The following is a 17,317-nucleotide window of genomic DNA, read 5'->3' as shown; positions in this document are numbered from 1 at the left end:
GCTACTTTTTGTATTTTTCGTAGAGATGGGGTTTCACCACATGTTGGCCAGGCTGGTCTTGAACTCCTGGCCTCAGGTGATCCACCCACCTCAGCTTCCCAAAGTGCTGGGATTACAAGCGTGAGCCACCATGCCCAGCCTGAACTCTGAACTTTTGATGTGGACACAAAGTATCTTTGTGCTCTATTTCTGTAGATCCTGAAAATGGAATTTTTTATTTGTACTATTGTGAAGGCGCCAGGTCTCTAGTATAGATTAGCAAGACCCCCAGCTTCTGAGTGATTAATGTGTGTGTATGTGTTTATGTTCCCCAGCTGCCTAGTGTGAGCCAGGAGACCCTGAAGCATAGTGGGATTGGACGAGCAGTGATGTATCTCTATAAACACCCCAAGGAATCAAGGTCCAACAAGGACATGGCAGGGAAATTAATCAGTATGTAAATTTTCCTTTTCGTTTGTTGTGTTTATATCTGTAGATAAGAGAGAGATGAGTATATATAAAAGCTGTATTGTTACCAGTATTTGTTTTGAATGAGTCAGTAAAGTGGAGTAGAAATTTTTGAATAGCTTCTTATAGGTACCGGCCTTTTCTCTTAGACTTTAAAAAAACAAAACAAAACAAACCTTCTCAGTATAATTAAGCATACTATTCATTATTAAAAATAGCAAGTAAGGCTGGGTGCAGTGACTTAATGCCTGTAATCCCAGCACTTTGGAGGCTGAGGTGGGGGGATCACAAGGTTAGGAGATCAAGACCATCCTGGCTAACATGGTGAAACTCAGTCTCTACTAAAAATACAAAAAATTAGCCAGGCATGGTGGCACGCACCTGTAGTCCCAGCTACTTGGGAGGCTGAGGCAGGAGAATCACTGGAACCCGGGAGGCGGAGCTTGCAGTGAGCCGAGATTGCGCCACTGCACTCCAGCCTGGGCAACAAGAGTGAGACTCCGTCTCAAAAAAAAAAAAAAAAAAATTGCAAGTAAAAAGTATGCATTTTCTAGTCATGGGTCGAGAGCATGGAGAGAGAGGGGTTAGATTGCAGGCTGTGGAGCTGATATTACCTGGATTCAGATCATGAATCCACCACCTACCTTACTGCATTTCCTTAGCTAGTGATTTGTGCTCTGTCAAATTGAGATAATTACGTGTTTTCTTTTGGGTGACTTTAAAGATTAAATGAGAGGTTGTGTCTAAAGCATGGTGCCTAGCACATAGTAAGTACTCAAGAAACAGCCCCTGTTGTTGTTGTTGTTGCTTGCACATTGGTCTCCAAAACCTTTTTTGCATGTTCTTATTTAATGATGCCAGAGAAATCCAGGGAAGTCTAAACCAAAATTTATGTGATCAAGCATATTGTTTGTGAAATTATTCAGTTTTAAGAATGAAACCTGTGTTCATTTTTGTTATCCTTCTTAACTCTTCCTGTGTTCCATGTTGAAAAGGAATTTTAAGAACTTCAAGGCTAGATTGAAAAAGTAATTACTACATTTGAATATAATAATTATTTTTCTTCTGAATTGCTAAGTTTATCAAAAGCTTTTAGAGAAATGTAAATTTCTTCTATAAAACAGAGAGATACTACTGTCTTTGATCTTGTTAGTAATCTGCAGTTTATTGCCTATTAAGTGATAAACTTTTGGTGCTTTTATGCAGTGGGTTTGCGACTTTCTTTTTTTGCCCCAGACTGAGAAAAGCAGAATATCCCTACTGGTGTCCATGACTTACTACAGCAGTGAGTCTGAATCAGAAGTGGGGTCAGTGGGGCGATTTTAAAAGATATGTAGACCCCCTGAGAATCCCTGCTTCCTTCTTTGTGTGATAGCACCCATGTTCGGTCTATAAAGGTACTTTCTTATTTGTATAGTGTATTAAATGTAGCAGTAAGCTACATTATGTCTCAGAACAAAGGCATCAGTTGGCTCCTGGACTTTGACTGACTGAACAGTGGCATGTACTTTCTTTCATGGTCATTGTGGCAGCTATATTAGACTTAATGAAGTACAGAGTCTCCATCTGTACTATAAAACTGTAATTTTTACAGATACAGACCATTTTGTAAGGTAGTGGTGAGGGAGCTTGTTTTGGGTTAGGATAAGAAAGCAGAATTTCAAGACTTTGTATTTCCAGTAAACTTAGAAATTAGTTTGCCTTTTAAAATAAATAAAAATTTTAAATAAATGTCTTTTATGAAATGTCAATCCAGCTAATTGTTGACTATCAAAGTGTGTCACATGTTACTTTCTTTAAATCTCTGTGGTGATCTTTTACATTAAATTTTCTGAATCAGCCAGAGTTAGTCACGATACTGGCATTTTGCTTTGTTTATCCTATAAATTATTCTGAAATAATGAGCTCTTCAAGGAAAGAATATTCTAAATGTCTAGAATATCCCCTCACACTAGGGTGCAATTATTTGAAAAAAATGGTAGGGGAAATGCAATTTTATGGACAAAATAATGGATTTTTTTCTTACTACAGATGAGTGGTCTAGGCCTATATTTGGTCTTACCTCCAACTACAAAGGAATGACAAGAGAAGAAAGGGAGCAGAGAGATCTAGAACAGATGCCCCAACGACGAAGAATGAACAGGTATGAGGGAACAGGTATGAGTAAGTGGAATACATGTTATTGTTGTAGTAACTCAGTTTTAAGTAAGATCATTAGGAAACCTGCAAGATGATAGAATTTCCTTTCCTCTCAGCTTGATATATCTATGTAATTCACAATATCCTTGTAGTTTAAATGTGATAGTGTATAGTCAGGGTCCTGTCCTCCTAACGAGACCTTTCTGGGTCAGTTTGTTGGAACAGAGCCTCTTTCACGATACTGATTGCTTGTGTTGTTCCAGCCACTTGCAGAAAACAACTTTCTGGGTCCCATTTCTGAGTTCCTAGAATAAAAAATGTTATAGGTTTGGTTTGTATCAATATAGTGGACATACAGTTGCATCTGGGAGGACAGGGTCATTAGTTACAAATATGGCAGTTACGGCTCACCCACAAGGAAACCTGTTATGCAGATGAATACTAAAATGAGTAGTACTTTTTAAAGATTAGGAGTTATTTTCCCTGATCCATCGTAAAAGAGCTATTAATAGTTATGGTCGAAGTTTGATATTTTAGTTTGCTCTTTTTCTGAGTTATTAGGTTCTAATGTTCCTGGTATCTCCTTGTTTACTTTTTTTTCAGCACTGGTGGTCAGACACCCAGAAGAGACCTGGAAAAGGTGCTGACAGGAGAGGAGAAGTAAGATTTTAATGTTAGGTTTTCTTCCTAGACTATATAGAGAATTTCCGTTTGCTGCTTTAAGAAAAGTAGTAAATGAAATGATGTGATGTTCTCATTTACGGGAGGTGACTTTCATTTTAACGTTTAGTATTGGGTACTCTGGGGATGTAAGGAAAATTGAGAAAATACTTCATTCAAAGATTTTTTGCTGCTTGCTAAGTGCTAGATTCCTTGTTGTGATCTGGGAATTTAAAAACAAATTAAAAATAGCCTATGCTCTCAAAACAAGGATGATAGGCAAAGGGAGGTCTTTGGTAAAGCCATGGGGTAAGTGTGCCAGGTCTGTGTTTGGAATGGCAAGTAGACTGAAGGGGTTGGACAGTAGTATGGGGCCTGAGGTGGTAGAAGATAAGGTTGGACATAATAGACCAGTGAAGGGCTTTGAATCAAGATGAGGAATTTTTGCATGCCTTGTGATTCCACAGGAAGTTTTTGAGACTAGATGTGAAGCCATCTGGTTTGATTTGATGTAGGATGCTGATGCCAATGGGACCGTGTAGGATGGGTTGGAGGGCAGTGGGACTGAGGCAGTGGTACAGCTAAACAGAGGTGGTAGTGGGGAACAGAGGGGTGAGAAGATACTGCAGAGGCAAAGCTGTCGTATGTTGGTGACTTAGTGGGAGAGAAGATGGCTGGAGTTAAAGACATCAGCCAAAATTTTAACCTAAGTGCTGAGACAGTGTTCATTACCTTTCACCAAAATGGAGGGAGAAGTGGATTTGAGGAAACAGGCAAGTTCTCTTTTGAGCATATTAAATGTGAGATGCCTAATGAGATAGTCCTATAAATATTATGGGTCTAGAACTTGTAAAGAGATGTTTGGGCTAGAGACCTGGATTTGATGGTTCTCTCCATAGAAAAGATTGTTCAGTCAAGAAAGTATAGAGTAAGAAAGGAACTAAACCATTTTGAAAGGGGGCATAGCCAGGCAGAGTAGCCAGTGAAGGCGAATGAGCAGCTGTAGTCCTATGTGTTAGAGCAGAGCCTGGAGGGGAATGAGGCTGAGCTGGAGGTGGCAATGGCAAAAGCATGGGCCAGTGGCAGGTGCTGCAGAGGGCTTTGTGCAGGTGAGCTGGTAATCAGGCAGCATCCAGATTGCAAGAGGAGAGTAGGGGATGAGCTAGAGGAAGCAAGTTTGTTTAAGAAGGAAGTTGATGATGAGACCATGCTTCAGAAGGAAAGTAAGAGTTACAGGGAATTTTCTTGGCAAGCCAATTAACCTGTTCATACGTATATGAAGGTTATAAAAGTTTAAGGTTGGCTGGGCACGGTGGCTCACGCCTGTAATCCCAACACTTTGGGAGGCTGAGGCAGGCGGATCACGAGGTCAGGAGATCGAGACCATCCTGGCTAACATGGAGAAACCCCATCTGTACTAAAAATACAAAAAATTAGCTGGGCGTAGTGGCGGGCACCTGTAGTCCCAGGTACTTAGGAGGCTGAGGCAGGAGAATGGCACAAACCCAGGAGGCGGGGCTTGCATGAGCTGAAATCATGCCACCGCACTCTAGCCTGGGCAACAGAGCGAGACACTGTCTCAAAAAAAAAAAAAAAAAATCTAAGGTTAAAAATGGGGTAAACTGTACAAGAGAATAGAAACAATTGAGAATTTTTTACCCTTCTCTCCCCATCCCCAACAGAGACACACATAGATCCGCTCTTTACTAGTTACCTAAAGGCTGAATGGTTTGGATGCCCAGGCATCTATAGATAGGCTTTACTTTGGAAGGTTAGTAATCTTATTTTAGTCTAGCATGGTTGCCCACGGATTTGCATAGAACTAAATACATACACGTAAATGAGTGCAAGTGAAACTGGGGAAGTGCAAATAAGAGCTGTGTACTGTATCAACATCAGTATCCTGGTTGTGATACTGTACTGTAGATTTGCAAGTTGTTACTATTGGGAGAGACATTGGATCTCTCTCTGTATCATTTCTTACAACTTCATTTGAATCTGTAATTACCTTCAAAAGATTTTTACAAAAATAAACATTAAAAATTACTGTAGGAGCTCTATATTGAAAAACTACTTTATGGGCATACTGAGAGTTTTGGGGGGTCATTTGACGACTCAGTTCTTCACAATTCCTCATCTCACAAGTGAACTCATGAGCGACTCCACTAGACAAGAGAAAAAGGGGTTCATGCTGGCAGGACTGGCCTTGGAAGGCAGAGGGGCATGAGTCTATCTGAAGCTGAGGAGAGGAGAAAATGATTCATGCAAATGCAGAGCAAGTTGGCTTTGGAAGAGAAGCAAGGAGTGCGTACTGGAGTGTGTGTGATGACAGGCTAGCTGAGAGGTGGCAGGAGGGCGGATTGGGTGACCTGAGGTGGGGAGCAGAGGAGTTTCGAACATTGCAGCTGTGAGTGGGTGACGTAGAAACAGTAGTGTGAAACGGCCTGTGTGCCCCACTGTGGGTGGCCACATAAGCAACATGCTCTTCCTCTTCCCTTTTTCAGGGCTCTTAGACCTGGAGATCCTGGATTCTGTGCCCGGGCAAGGGTCCCAATGCCCTCAAACAAGGACTATGTGGTCAGGCCCAAATGGAATGTGGAAATGGAGTCATCCAGGGTAAGCAGGTGGAGGATCGGCAAGGTGGATCTCACCTGCAGATCACTATTTTACTCTTTACTTCATGCGTTAATAACCCTTGTAGCTCTTAAGGCTTGTCTGATTCAGAGAGGACTGTTTTCTGGTCGCTTATCTAGCCAAACCACAAATTGAACAATAGAGAAAGGAAAAGTCTTACCCAGGATTAAAGTTTATTGCTGATGAACTTTTCTTCAGACCTAATGCAACATTATCAGGTAGGGAAGTTTGTTTTTATTAATCCCTTCAAGTGAGGCTTGAAATTGAAACCTGGAGTATTCTGATACAGTGAATTTTTTTTAAAATAACCATGAGAAACAGAGCTTACATGCTTCAGCAGACCTACCTCTCCCTTTCTCTTCGACAGTTTAAGCAATTCCATTGGAAATAATTAGGGTAGACACTTACTCTGTTATCACTGTAAATACTGCTCAGTGGATCTTTAGTGTTTCTCCGTAATCTCTTTTTATTCTCCAATCAAACTACTGCTTCTAGCCTGGTATTCTTAAAAGGGGCCTAAGCCGATTGGAAAAGCACAAGAGGCGATTTGCAGAACAGAAACGACTCAGCAAAGTGCATCGTGCTGTCAAGTTCAGCATTGAAGGCAACAGGATGCCCTTATAGGCCTGGCCCTGCCCGAGTGTATACACGAGAGGTATTCCCAAGGAAGCATGTACTGTGCATGGGCTTGAATTGTCAGCAGTCAGAGTGAAAAGTGTGTGTGTGTGCTTTCTGAATCAGAAGAGGCCGCGTCTGCTTTTAGTTTCAAAATAATGACCCTAACAGGCACCTTGGGCTATTCAAGGCCTCTTGAATATTTAGAAATTGACATGGAAGCCCCTTTCCTTATCAGTATCCTAGAGACTAATAGATAATTACTTCCCTAATATGCATTTGGGTCTTCCTGACTGGTAGCCATTTTTATGAAAAAGGTTTTTGTTAGGACCGAGAATTAGAGTGATACGTGTTACACGATGTAAACTGGTTAGTGGCTTCTTGGTGGGAAGTAGCTTGTTTTCCTCCTGTCAGTGGCTCGGCAACATGCATTTGAGGACTCATTGCATAAAGTCTTATACTAAATATTTAGGAGATGAATTTGATTAACCCATACTCACAATGTGGTCAGAAATGAAAAAGACTTTGGAACGTTCATAAGCCCGACTCACTGATCCGCTGTGCTTTGAGATTAATAGTGGCACCTTTGTTGCGGAGTACGTACAGTCTGTGTGTTGCCTGCCTTTTGCGCTTCTCCATGACCCCTGCTTTGGCAGCTGTTTCCACTGACTCCACTCTCCTACCTGCCAGTTCATGTTGCTATTAAGTGACTATCAAAACAAAATGTACTTTCTTATTTCTTGAGAATAAATCAAGGGCAGAGAAGGACTAGTTCTGTGCCAAGAACTTCCTCCTCTCTCTCCTCTTTCTTTTTTCTTACTTGTGCCCATATCCATGTCCCTGACCACCTCTCCGTGTCCCCTTGCACCCATTTCTTTTTTGTCCTTCTGTCCTTTTTCGAGACAAGTCTTGCTCTGTCGCCCAGGCTGGAGTGCAGTGGCACGATCTCTACTCCCTGCAAGCTCCGCCTCCTGGGTTCACACCATTCTTCTGCCTCAGCCTCCCAAGCAGCTGGCCCACCACCACGCCCAGCTAATTTTTTGTATTTTTGGTAGAGATGGGGTTTCACTGTGTTAGCCAGGATGGTCTCAATCTTCTGACCTAGTGATCAGCCTGCCTCGGCCTCCCAAAGTGCTGGGATTAAGGTGTGAGCCACCATGCTTGGCCAACAATTTGAGGTTTTAAATATATTTCCAGATATGCCTTGAACTTAGTTTTTATAATTATAGAAAATTTTTAGGTACAAAGAGAAAAATTATTCATGGTCCTAGCATTCAAAAGCAGTTTGACATATTTGTTGTCTTTTTTTCTATTGATGATGTTAATTAAAATTATACTAAATATCAGCCTGGACAACATAGCAAAACTCCATCTGTACCAAAAAATTAAAAAATTAGCCAGGCGTGGTGGCATGCACCTGTAGTCCTAGCTCCTTGGGAGGGTGAGGTGGGAGAATCACTTGAGCCCAGGAGTTTGAGGCTGCAGTGAGCTAGAATCCTGCCATTGCACTCCAGCCTGGGCAACAGAGTGAGACCCTATCTCTAGAAAGAAAAAAAAATACACACACACACAGAAAATGACCAAATTATAATTTGCTTTTTTTTTTAATTACGTCTTTTATTTCTTTGTAGAGATGGTCTCACCATCTTGCTCAAGCTGGTCTCAAGCGATCCTCTGGCCTTACGGGCAGGAGCCACCACACCCAGCCATGAATATAATGTGTTTTTTTATTCGTTCCTTTATGGTTTCTGATTTTTTACTCCTAAATAATGTAGTAACCTGTGCTACATTGTATTTTTTATATGTTCATTTACTCCATGAAATACTTTTTAAATAACAGTAAAATGACAAAAGCAATGCCTATTTTTTCATGAACTTTTAAAAATACAGAAAACATAGACAAAATTAGTGCCATCTGTAATCCCACCTCAACTTAATGTTAACATTTTAGATTATGTCTTTTTTTATATATGTATGCATAGACAATATTACTGGGTTTTTGTTTTTGTTTTTTGTTTTTTTTTTTTTTTTTAAGAGACATTGTGATCATATTCTTTTATACCTTGTCGAGTTTTTTATTTACCATGGTAAAAATCCATTTGAGTGAGCATTCTTGAGTGATTTCGTATTGTGTCTTCACACAGTTGTGCCATAATTGAAGCTGCTTTTGGCCTTGTTCTGGTGAAGCAGTGTAGCACACACTCGGACTTTCTAAGGAAGTGTAGTGTTCCCTTGATGAATCTGGAGGGAGATCATTGAAGTCGGTGTGTGAGGTACTATGGTCTGTCTTTTCAAACTTGGGGTAACTAGGCGTCTGCAACTACCAGTCATGTGTTTTGTCACCCACTGGTCCGGGTGTGTCCTGATTGCTGAGGCTAGACGGATCCATCAGGGCTTAGACAGTTAGTGAGGGTCCCGGGAGTGGGCGAAGGGGAGTCCCATTAGTGTGTGGGGCTGCTGGGAATTGTGTAGCCGGCAGAGATTTGAGCAGGTAAAGCTTCCCATGTGGGCCGAGGACAAGTACTAAGATCACAGCACATCCTCTGAAAGGAAGTCAGACACATGGGACTGTCCAGGAGATCCGGGAGATAGTGTGATGGTGGCATAGCTCTTTCTCATCTGACACTTTTTATGCTTACTCAGAGTACTAATGCCAAGTATTGAGACTGATACAGAGTAATATTTGAATTGAGATATTCCTAGAAAGATAGGTCAACATGGCTCTTGATCAAGAATGACTTCCAGTTCCTTGCCTAGTGCTCAGCTGGCTTCGTGTTGGGGTTGAGGCTGGGTCCAGAGGTAGGATAAGATTCAGAAGGCTCCCGGACAGAAAAGAAGCTCACCAGGCTGGTATTGACCCCAGAGTGTCTCCCAGGCCCCACCTTATTTTAGTATTCTTTTGAATTAAGTTTCAGAGGTGATTTCAGTAGTAAACATATGGGGAGAAGAATTAGAAAAACCCATCTCTTTTTAAGCACTCATCATTCTTAAACATCTAAATTGTTTTACAACAGAGTCGACAAACCTTTCTAGCATTTCTAAAAGGTGGCAGTTTCTTGGAGACCACATCTTTGCAAGACAGTATTTTCAATATAAAATAGCCCCCAAACCAAACCTTTAAACATAAAGGGCAAGTGGGTAAAGACTTAATATTCTTTTTGTTTCAAGTATACTTAATGTAAATCTAGTTGCTTGTGAAGTAGTAAAATAGTAATAGCTCCTATTATTTTGTGCACTGACTATATGTGCTCAGCCTCTGTGCTTGGATCTGACATCACCAACTCATTTCCTTCTCTCAGCATTCTGGAAAGAGTACCTACCATGGGTGTGCTTTGCCCAGGGTCACAGAAGTTACTGAATCAGAGCAGGGATTCACCCCAAGTCTAAAAACTCAAGAGCTCCCGCACTTAGGGGTTCACTTTACTAATCATCTAACCTCATTTATTATGCTTAAGGCTTTTTCTCAGCTGACTTGACTTTGTTTTAGGTCATTCTTTTCTATGCCAGCACTGTTTGAAAGTGTATGTGAAGTGGTTAGCTCCACATTTGGTCTTCGAAAAGGAAGAGCATGCAGTTAAAATGTAATGTACGTGATGGAATACGGAGAATCATAGTTTCAGTTTCCCCCCTTTCTCCCATCTAGGAGACCTCCATGGACTGCAACAAAATTAAAAATAAAGCACAGACAACAGAATTATTCTTCGTTGAGAGAGTTTAATATGTGTTTCTTATTATACTGTTAGAACAGTCTGTACGCTCTGTTCTTGAGGTCATCAACACACATTCTGGTTATTCTAGAGCTAGGAGCTCTTCTGGTTGCTAACTTTCAGTTATAAGAAGATGAAAGACAAAAGTAGACTTATGTATTTCAGTAGTTTGCTCTTTAATTTTTCCCTCACTCTTAGTTTCAGGCGACCTCCAAGAAGGGTATCAGTCGACTGGATAAACAGATGAGGAAGTTCACAGATATCAGGAAAAAAAGCAGATCTGCCCACGCAGTGAAAATCAGCATTGAGGGCAACAAAATGCCATTGTGACCTTGCCTGGAATGTGTCCCCATCTCTACTCTGAGAAATGCGCAATGGACTCTCTGGAGAAAGAAGATATTTTAAAACATTTTTAGTGTGTCTGTCAATGGTTCCGTGTGTATCAAATGTTGTCCTAGGACTCGCATTTCTCTCAGTTATATTTAAAACTGTTTGTTGTGTACTTTGTACAGAGGAATACTAGTCATACTTCTATAAGCTTTACACAATAAAATTTCATTCTGATTTCGGGGGGCTGTCTCTTCATTTCTTAGAGGATGCATTCTTAATAGGGGCAAAGATTGTTTCTCATTGTGTGGGAACAAATCTTATGATATTACAGGGGTTTGTGACCCTTAGAGGTTCGATCCTGCCTGATCGTGGTATGAGGAGGAATTTATCTGGCCTTTGCCCCTGGTTGCTGGCAAGGAATGTCTAAAATCCTTGTGGTTTGCTGAGTGATAGAGTGTCTCTGTTATGCTAATGAGGTGACTGTGTGGTGGGTTTTAGGATGGAGGCTGGCAACCAGAAACTACAGAGAGACCTGAGAGATTGAGACACAATGCCCTGTTTGATTTAGTCACCCATGCCTGCAAAATGGGACCTGATGAAGAGCTCTGGACCCCACAGCTCAATGAAGCTTCTTGGTTGGTGAAGGCATTGGTGTGCTGGGAGGGAAAGGATTCCCCTCTATGGGGACAGGGGCACAGAAGCTCTGCCTTCCCTCCCAGACCTTCCCCGATGTATCCCTTCATTTGATTGGCCCTCCTAATTCATATCTTCTATTGTAAAACTAATCATAGTGTTTTCTAGGGAAGCATAGTGCTTTCCTGAGTTCTGTCAGTCCTTTTAGCAAGTTCTTAAACCTGAGAGGTTTATGGGAACCCCAAATTTGTAGCTGGTCAGAAGTGACAGTAGCCTGGGTACCCCACTTGTGGCTTGCATCTGAAGTGAGGGCAGTATTGTGGAGGATTGATGTGTTAAACCTGTGCAATCTGATGCCAGCTCTGGGCGTTTCGTATGAGAATTGAATTGCAGTACCTCATTTGGGGTGGAAATGGAATGCCAGCAAAATCTTATTAATGTGTTTCTCTTACTTGGGATAATTATTTTGATTTTCATTTTTCTCTGGGATGGGGGCTTATAACAGAAAAGATCAATCAAGAAATACTACTGTCGCCGGGTGCGGTGGCTCAAGCCTGTAATCCCAGCACTTTGGGAGGCTAAGGCGGGCGGATCACGAGGTCAGGAGATCGAGATCATCCTGGCTAACACAGTGAAACCCCGTCTCTGCTAAAAAATGCAAAAAACTAGCCACGCGAGGTGGCGGGCGCCTGTAGTCCCAGCTACTCGGGAGGCTGAGGCAGGAGAATGGCGTAAACCCGGGAGGCGGAGCTTGCAGTGAGCTGAGATCCGGCCACTGCACTCCAGCCCGGGCGACAGAGCAAGACTCCGTCTCAAAAAAAAAAAAAAAATACTACTGTCTTCAAGGAAATACGGACATAACTGAAAATCACTATGACAAAAGCTTAGAGCGGTTGAGCTATTAGGGGAGAGAGAAAAATTATAGCTTGTTGTGATGTTTCTTGTTGCTCTATTTTTGTGATACTCTTACTATTTTAATAGTCTCTGTAGACTTAATTATGAGAGGTCTCTTAAGGTCAAGATGATGAGGCCCAAGAACATTTTATCAACTAGATTATTTTAATTACAGAAATCCTACTCTCATACCAATTGGCACCTTGATCTTCAGAAACACATAAAACTACTTGTGGCCACAAAGACTTTTGAACAGCTAAAATAATGAAGTTTATGTACTAAAACACTGCTCACAAGAAACTCAAACTTTACTTTCAACAAACGCAGAAGCACAGTAGGATGTAGTGCTTTGTAAAAAGCAGGTACATAAAGCCTTTAGAAGGTAATAGCTAACCACTAGATGGAGACAAAAACCTTAAGCTTTTCTGCAGTGTTTTATACAAATACCCTCAAAAACACTTGAGAAGGAAAAAGCACAGACATCTAGTGAAGGCTTACATTGATCATTAAAAAACAAATTTGAAACAAAGACAAAGGTGGTATTTAAGAAAGATTTGTAAGTTATTTATATGATTTTGTCATTTAATGGGGTCAGCTCCAATTACCTGAAGATTTCACTATTACAGGGTAAAACTTACAACGTTGGCAAGCAATAACGTTTTAAACCATACCTGGGGAATTCAAGATGGTAAGAGATTCTCCTGTACTGTTTTTGAAGGAAAAAGTTAGTTTCTATATAAATGATCTTTGATGTTGGTTTTGTGGCAGCTCAAACCTAGCTGGCCAGAAAACCTTAAAATTTTGAAAATATTTCCAATTTATAGTAGTTGCAAAAATAGTAAATAAACTCCGGTATACTCACTGATCTTTACCAAGTGTTAACGTTTTGCCACATCATTGACTCTATCATCTTGTATATACATAGAACTATTTTTGCAGACTCATGAGAGCAACTTGCCGACAACTTGTCCCTTGAGCCCCAAATACTTAAGCATATTTCTTCCAAGAACATAGACTTTAGTTTTGTCCCAGAATTGATGATACTAATTTTGACAACTTGGATATAATGATACAGAGTTGTGAAAGGGTTTGTTTTTTAAGAGATAGGTTCTTGCTATGTCGCCCAGGCTGAAGTGCAGTGGTGTGATCATAGTTCCCTGCAGCCTTGAACTCCCAGGCTCAAGCAATCCTCCTGTCTCAGTCTTCTCCCAAGTGGCTGGGACTGTAGGCACGTACTGTCATGCTTGGCTTTTCTTCTTCCTCTTCCTCCTCTTCCTCTTCCTCTTCTTCCACTTCCTCCTCTTCCTCTTCCTTTTCTTCCTCTTCTTCCTCCTCTTCTTCCTCTTCTTCCTCTTTCTCCTCTTCTGGTTTTAAGATTTACTATCTTAAACAGTTTTACTGCTCAGTGGCATTGAGTATGTTCACAATGTACAACCATCACCACCCTTCATCTTCAGAAATCTTTTCATCTTGCAAAATTTTAATTCTACCCATCAAAGAACTCCCCTTTCTTCCTCCCCCAAGCTCTTGACAACCAACATTCTACTTTCTGACGAGTTGTCTGTTCTAGGTACCTCATGTAAGTGGAATCATACATTTGTCTTTTTGCGACTGTCTTATTTCACTTGGTATAATGTCCTCAAGGTTTGTCCATGTGTCCACATTTCCTTGCATTTTAAGGTTGAATAATATTCCAGTGTGTGTATATACCACATTCTGTTTGTCCGTTCATCTGTCAGTGGACACTTGGGTTGCCTCTGCCTTTGGCCATTGTGAATAATGCTGCTGTGATCACGGGTGTACAAGTATTTGCTTAAGATCTTTTTTTCTTCACTTCTAGAAACTATTAAAAAAGAACGCTTTTTTTTTTTTCCAATTCTTTTAGTTATATACCTAGAAGTAGAATTGCTAGATTATATGGTAATTCCATTTTAAATTTTTTTAGAAAGTGCCATACATATACTTTCCATAAGGGCTGCACAATTTTATATTCACATCAATAATATACAAGAGTTCCAATTTCTCCATATGCTTGCTAACACTTTATTTTTTGATGGTAGCCATCTTAAGTGATGTGAGGTGGTATCTTGTGATTTTAGTTTGTATTTCCCTAATGATAGTGATGTAGAGCATCTTTTAATGTACTTTTTGACCATTTATATATCTTCCTTGGAGGAGTGTGTATTCAAGTCATTTGCCCAGTTTTAGACTGGGTGGTTTGGTGTGAGTTGTAGGAGTGCTTTGTGTATTCGTGTTAATGCTTTAGCAGCTATATGATCTGCAAATATTTTATTTCATTCTTTAGATTGCCTTTTCACTGTGTTGATTGTGTTCTTTGATGCACACATTATTTAAATTTTGCTGTATCTCACTTTTTTCTTTTATTGCCTGTGTTTTTGGTGTCATATCAAAAAAATTATTGCCAAATTCAATATTACGAAGCTTTTACCCTATAATTTTGTAACTTTAGCTCTTATGTTTAGGTCTCTCATCCATTTCTAGTTAATTTTTTTGTATATTGTGTAAAATAAGGTTCCAACTTTATCCATTTGCATATAGATATCAAGTTTCCCTAGCAACATTTACTGAAAAAAAAAACTTACTTTCCCCATGGAATGGTCTTGGCCGTCTTGTCAAAAATCATTTGACTGTATGTGCAAGAGTTGATTTCTGGACTTTGTTCTTTTCCATTTGTATGTTGCAACATAGAACTGTCTGTGTGTCTGTCCCCACTATGACGCTGTTTTGATTACTGTAGCTTTGTAGTAAATTCTGAAGTCAGGACGTGTGAGTCTTCCAACTTTGTTGTTTTTCGAGATTGTTTTGGCTATTTGAGGTTTCATGTGAATTTTAAAATGGATTTTTCTATATATGCAGTAAACATTATTGGTATTTTGTTAGGAATTGCATTGAATCTGTAGAGGTGCTCTGGGTAGTACTGACTTACCAATATTAAGTCTTTGAATCATGAACATAGAATATCTTCATTTACTGGTGTCTTCTTTAATTTCCTTAATGTTTTGTAGTCTTCCTTTTTTCCTTTTCTTTTTCTTTCTTTACTTTCTTTTCATTCTTCTTTTTGATTCAGATTCTCAGTTTGTTGTCCAGGCTTGTCTCAAACTCCTGGCTTCAAGCAATCTTCCCACCTCAGCTTTCTAAGTAGCTAGGACTACAGGTGTGTGCCACCATGCCCAGATAATTTTTTTTGTAGAGTTGAGGTCTTGCTATGTTGCCCACGCTGCTCTTCAACTCCTGGCCTCAAGCAATCCTCCTGCTTTGGCCTCCAAAGTGCTAGGATTACAGAGATGAGCCATCATGCATGGACTGTAGTTTTCAATGTACAAGTCTTTTGCCTCCTTGGTTAGCTCTATTCCTAAGTATTTTATTCTAATTGATGCTATCATAAATTGAATTGTTTTCATAAGTTCCTTTTAGGATTGTTCATTGTTAACATGTAAAAATGTAACTGATTTTTGTGTTGATTTTTGTATCCTGCAGCTTTTCTGAATTTGTTTATTCTAACAGCTTTGTTTGATTTTGGAGGGTTTTGTGTACTCTGGGCTCATGTAATACCATGTTGTCTGCAAACAGATAATTTAATTTCTTTCCACTTTGGATGCCTTTTTAATTTCTTTTTTATGCCTAATTGTTCTGGCTAAGATTTCCAGTACTATGTTGAATAGATGTGGTAAAAGTGGGCATTCTTGTCTTGTTTCTGATAAAAAGCTTTCAGTCTTTCACCACTGAGTATGATATTAGCTGTGGGCTTTTCATATATGACATTTATTATGTTGAGTTTCCTTCTGTTCCTTGTTTGTAGAGTTTGTTTTTTTTTTAATCATGAAATGGTGTTGAATTTTGTCAAATGCCTTTTCTGCATCAGTTGAGATGATCATGAGTTGTTTTCTTCATTCTGTTAATGTGGTGTATTATATTGATTGATTTATATTTGTTGTTGTTGAACCATCCTTGCATTTTGGGAATAAATCCTTCGTGGTCATGGTGTATAATTCTTTTAGTGTGCTCTTGAATTTTGTTTGCTAGTATTTTGTTGAGGATTTCTGCAACGTATTTATTAGGGATATTGGTCTTTAGTTTTAGTGCCTTTGGTTTTGGTATCAGGGTAATACTGACTTAATAGTTTGGAGTTTGGAAGTGTTTCTCTTCAATTTTTTGAAGTATGAGGAAGATTGGTATTTGTTCTTTTGTAAATGTTTGGTGGAGCTCACCAATAAGGCCATCTGGTCCTGAACTTTTGTTTATTGGGAGTTTCCTTACTAGTTCCAGATCTGTCCAGATTTTTATTTTGTCATGATTCAGTTGGTAGGTTGTGTTTCCAGGAATTTCATTTGTCTGTTTTGTCTAGGTTATCCAATTTGATGGCTTACAGTTGTTCATAGTCCTGTTTTATAATCCTTTTGGTTTCTGTAAAATGGGTCATAATGTCCCCCCATTTGAGTCTTCTCTTTTTCTTCACCTAGCTAAAAGTTGGTCAATTTCGTTGATCTTTTTGAAGAACCAACTCTTGGTTTCTTTGGGTTTTTTTTCTCTTTTTTGTATTCTCTGGTATGTTTATCTCTGCTCTAATCTTTATTATTTCTTTCCTTTTGCTTGCTTTGTGTTTAGTTTGTTCTTGTTCTTTAAAGTATAAAATTAGGTTGCTGATTTGAGATCTTAAAATTTGAGCATTTGTAGATACAAATTTCTTTCAGCATTGCTTTTACTTCATCCCATAAGCTTTGGTGTTTTTATCTTCATTTGTCTCAAGTTATTTTCTTATTTCCCTTGTGACTTCTTCCTTGACCCATTGGTTGTTTGAGAATGTACCATTTGATTTCCACGTATTTGTAGATTTTATGGTTTTCTTTCTGCTATGGATTTCTAATTTTATTCCGTTTTGATTAGAAAGATACTTTATATAATTTCAGTCTTTTCAAATGTTTTAAGGCTTACTTGTGGCCTAATAGCCTGCCCCAGAGAATGTTCCGTATACTCTTGAAGAATATGTGTATTCTGCTTATTGTTGGGTGGTATGGGTGGTATGCTTTTTGTATATCTGTTAGGTCCAAATGGCCTATCACGTTGTTCAAGTCCTCTTTTTGAGACGGTTTCACTTCTGTCACCCAGGGTGGAGTGAAGTGGTGCGATCTTGGCTCACTGCAACCTCCGCCTCCCAGGCTCAAGTGATTCTCCTGCCTTAGCCTTTCAAGTAGCTGGGACTATAGGCGTGTGCCACTGTGCCTGTGTACTTCTTTGTA

The 17,317-nt window shown here is 39.8% G+C and overlaps 1 protein-coding gene across 1 annotated transcript in view; it reads left to right on the top strand.

Moving 5' to 3' along the window:
* The window catches only part of IWS1 (IWS1 homolog (S. cerevisiae)), a 45,953-nt gene extending 35,184 nt beyond the window's left edge, over window positions 1-10,769 (top strand). The window contains exons 10-14 of the mRNA XM_011941675.1: window positions 315-432; window positions 2,479-2,590; window positions 3,190-3,246; window positions 5,751-5,862; window positions 10,401-10,769. Of these exons, the coding sequence (XP_011797065.1) occupies window positions 315-432; window positions 2,479-2,590; window positions 3,190-3,246; window positions 5,751-5,862; window positions 10,401-10,532 (531 nt within the window). The 3' untranslated portion in view covers window positions 10,533-10,769. The remainder of the gene's footprint in view (window positions 1-314; window positions 433-2,478; window positions 2,591-3,189; window positions 3,247-5,750; window positions 5,863-10,400) is intronic.
* Window positions 10,770-17,317: the final 6,548 nt, after the last annotated feature.

This window comes from Colobus angolensis, unplaced genomic scaffold (genome assembly GCF_000951035.1).
Source record: "Colobus angolensis palliatus isolate OR3802 unplaced genomic scaffold, Cang.pa_1.0 Scaffold20, whole genome shotgun sequence".
In the NCBI taxonomy this organism is placed as follows: Eukaryota; Metazoa; Chordata; class Mammalia; order Primates; family Cercopithecidae; genus Colobus; species Colobus angolensis.
The sequence above is the reverse complement of the archived record's forward strand: the minus strand, read 5'-3'. Positions and strand labels throughout refer to the sequence as shown.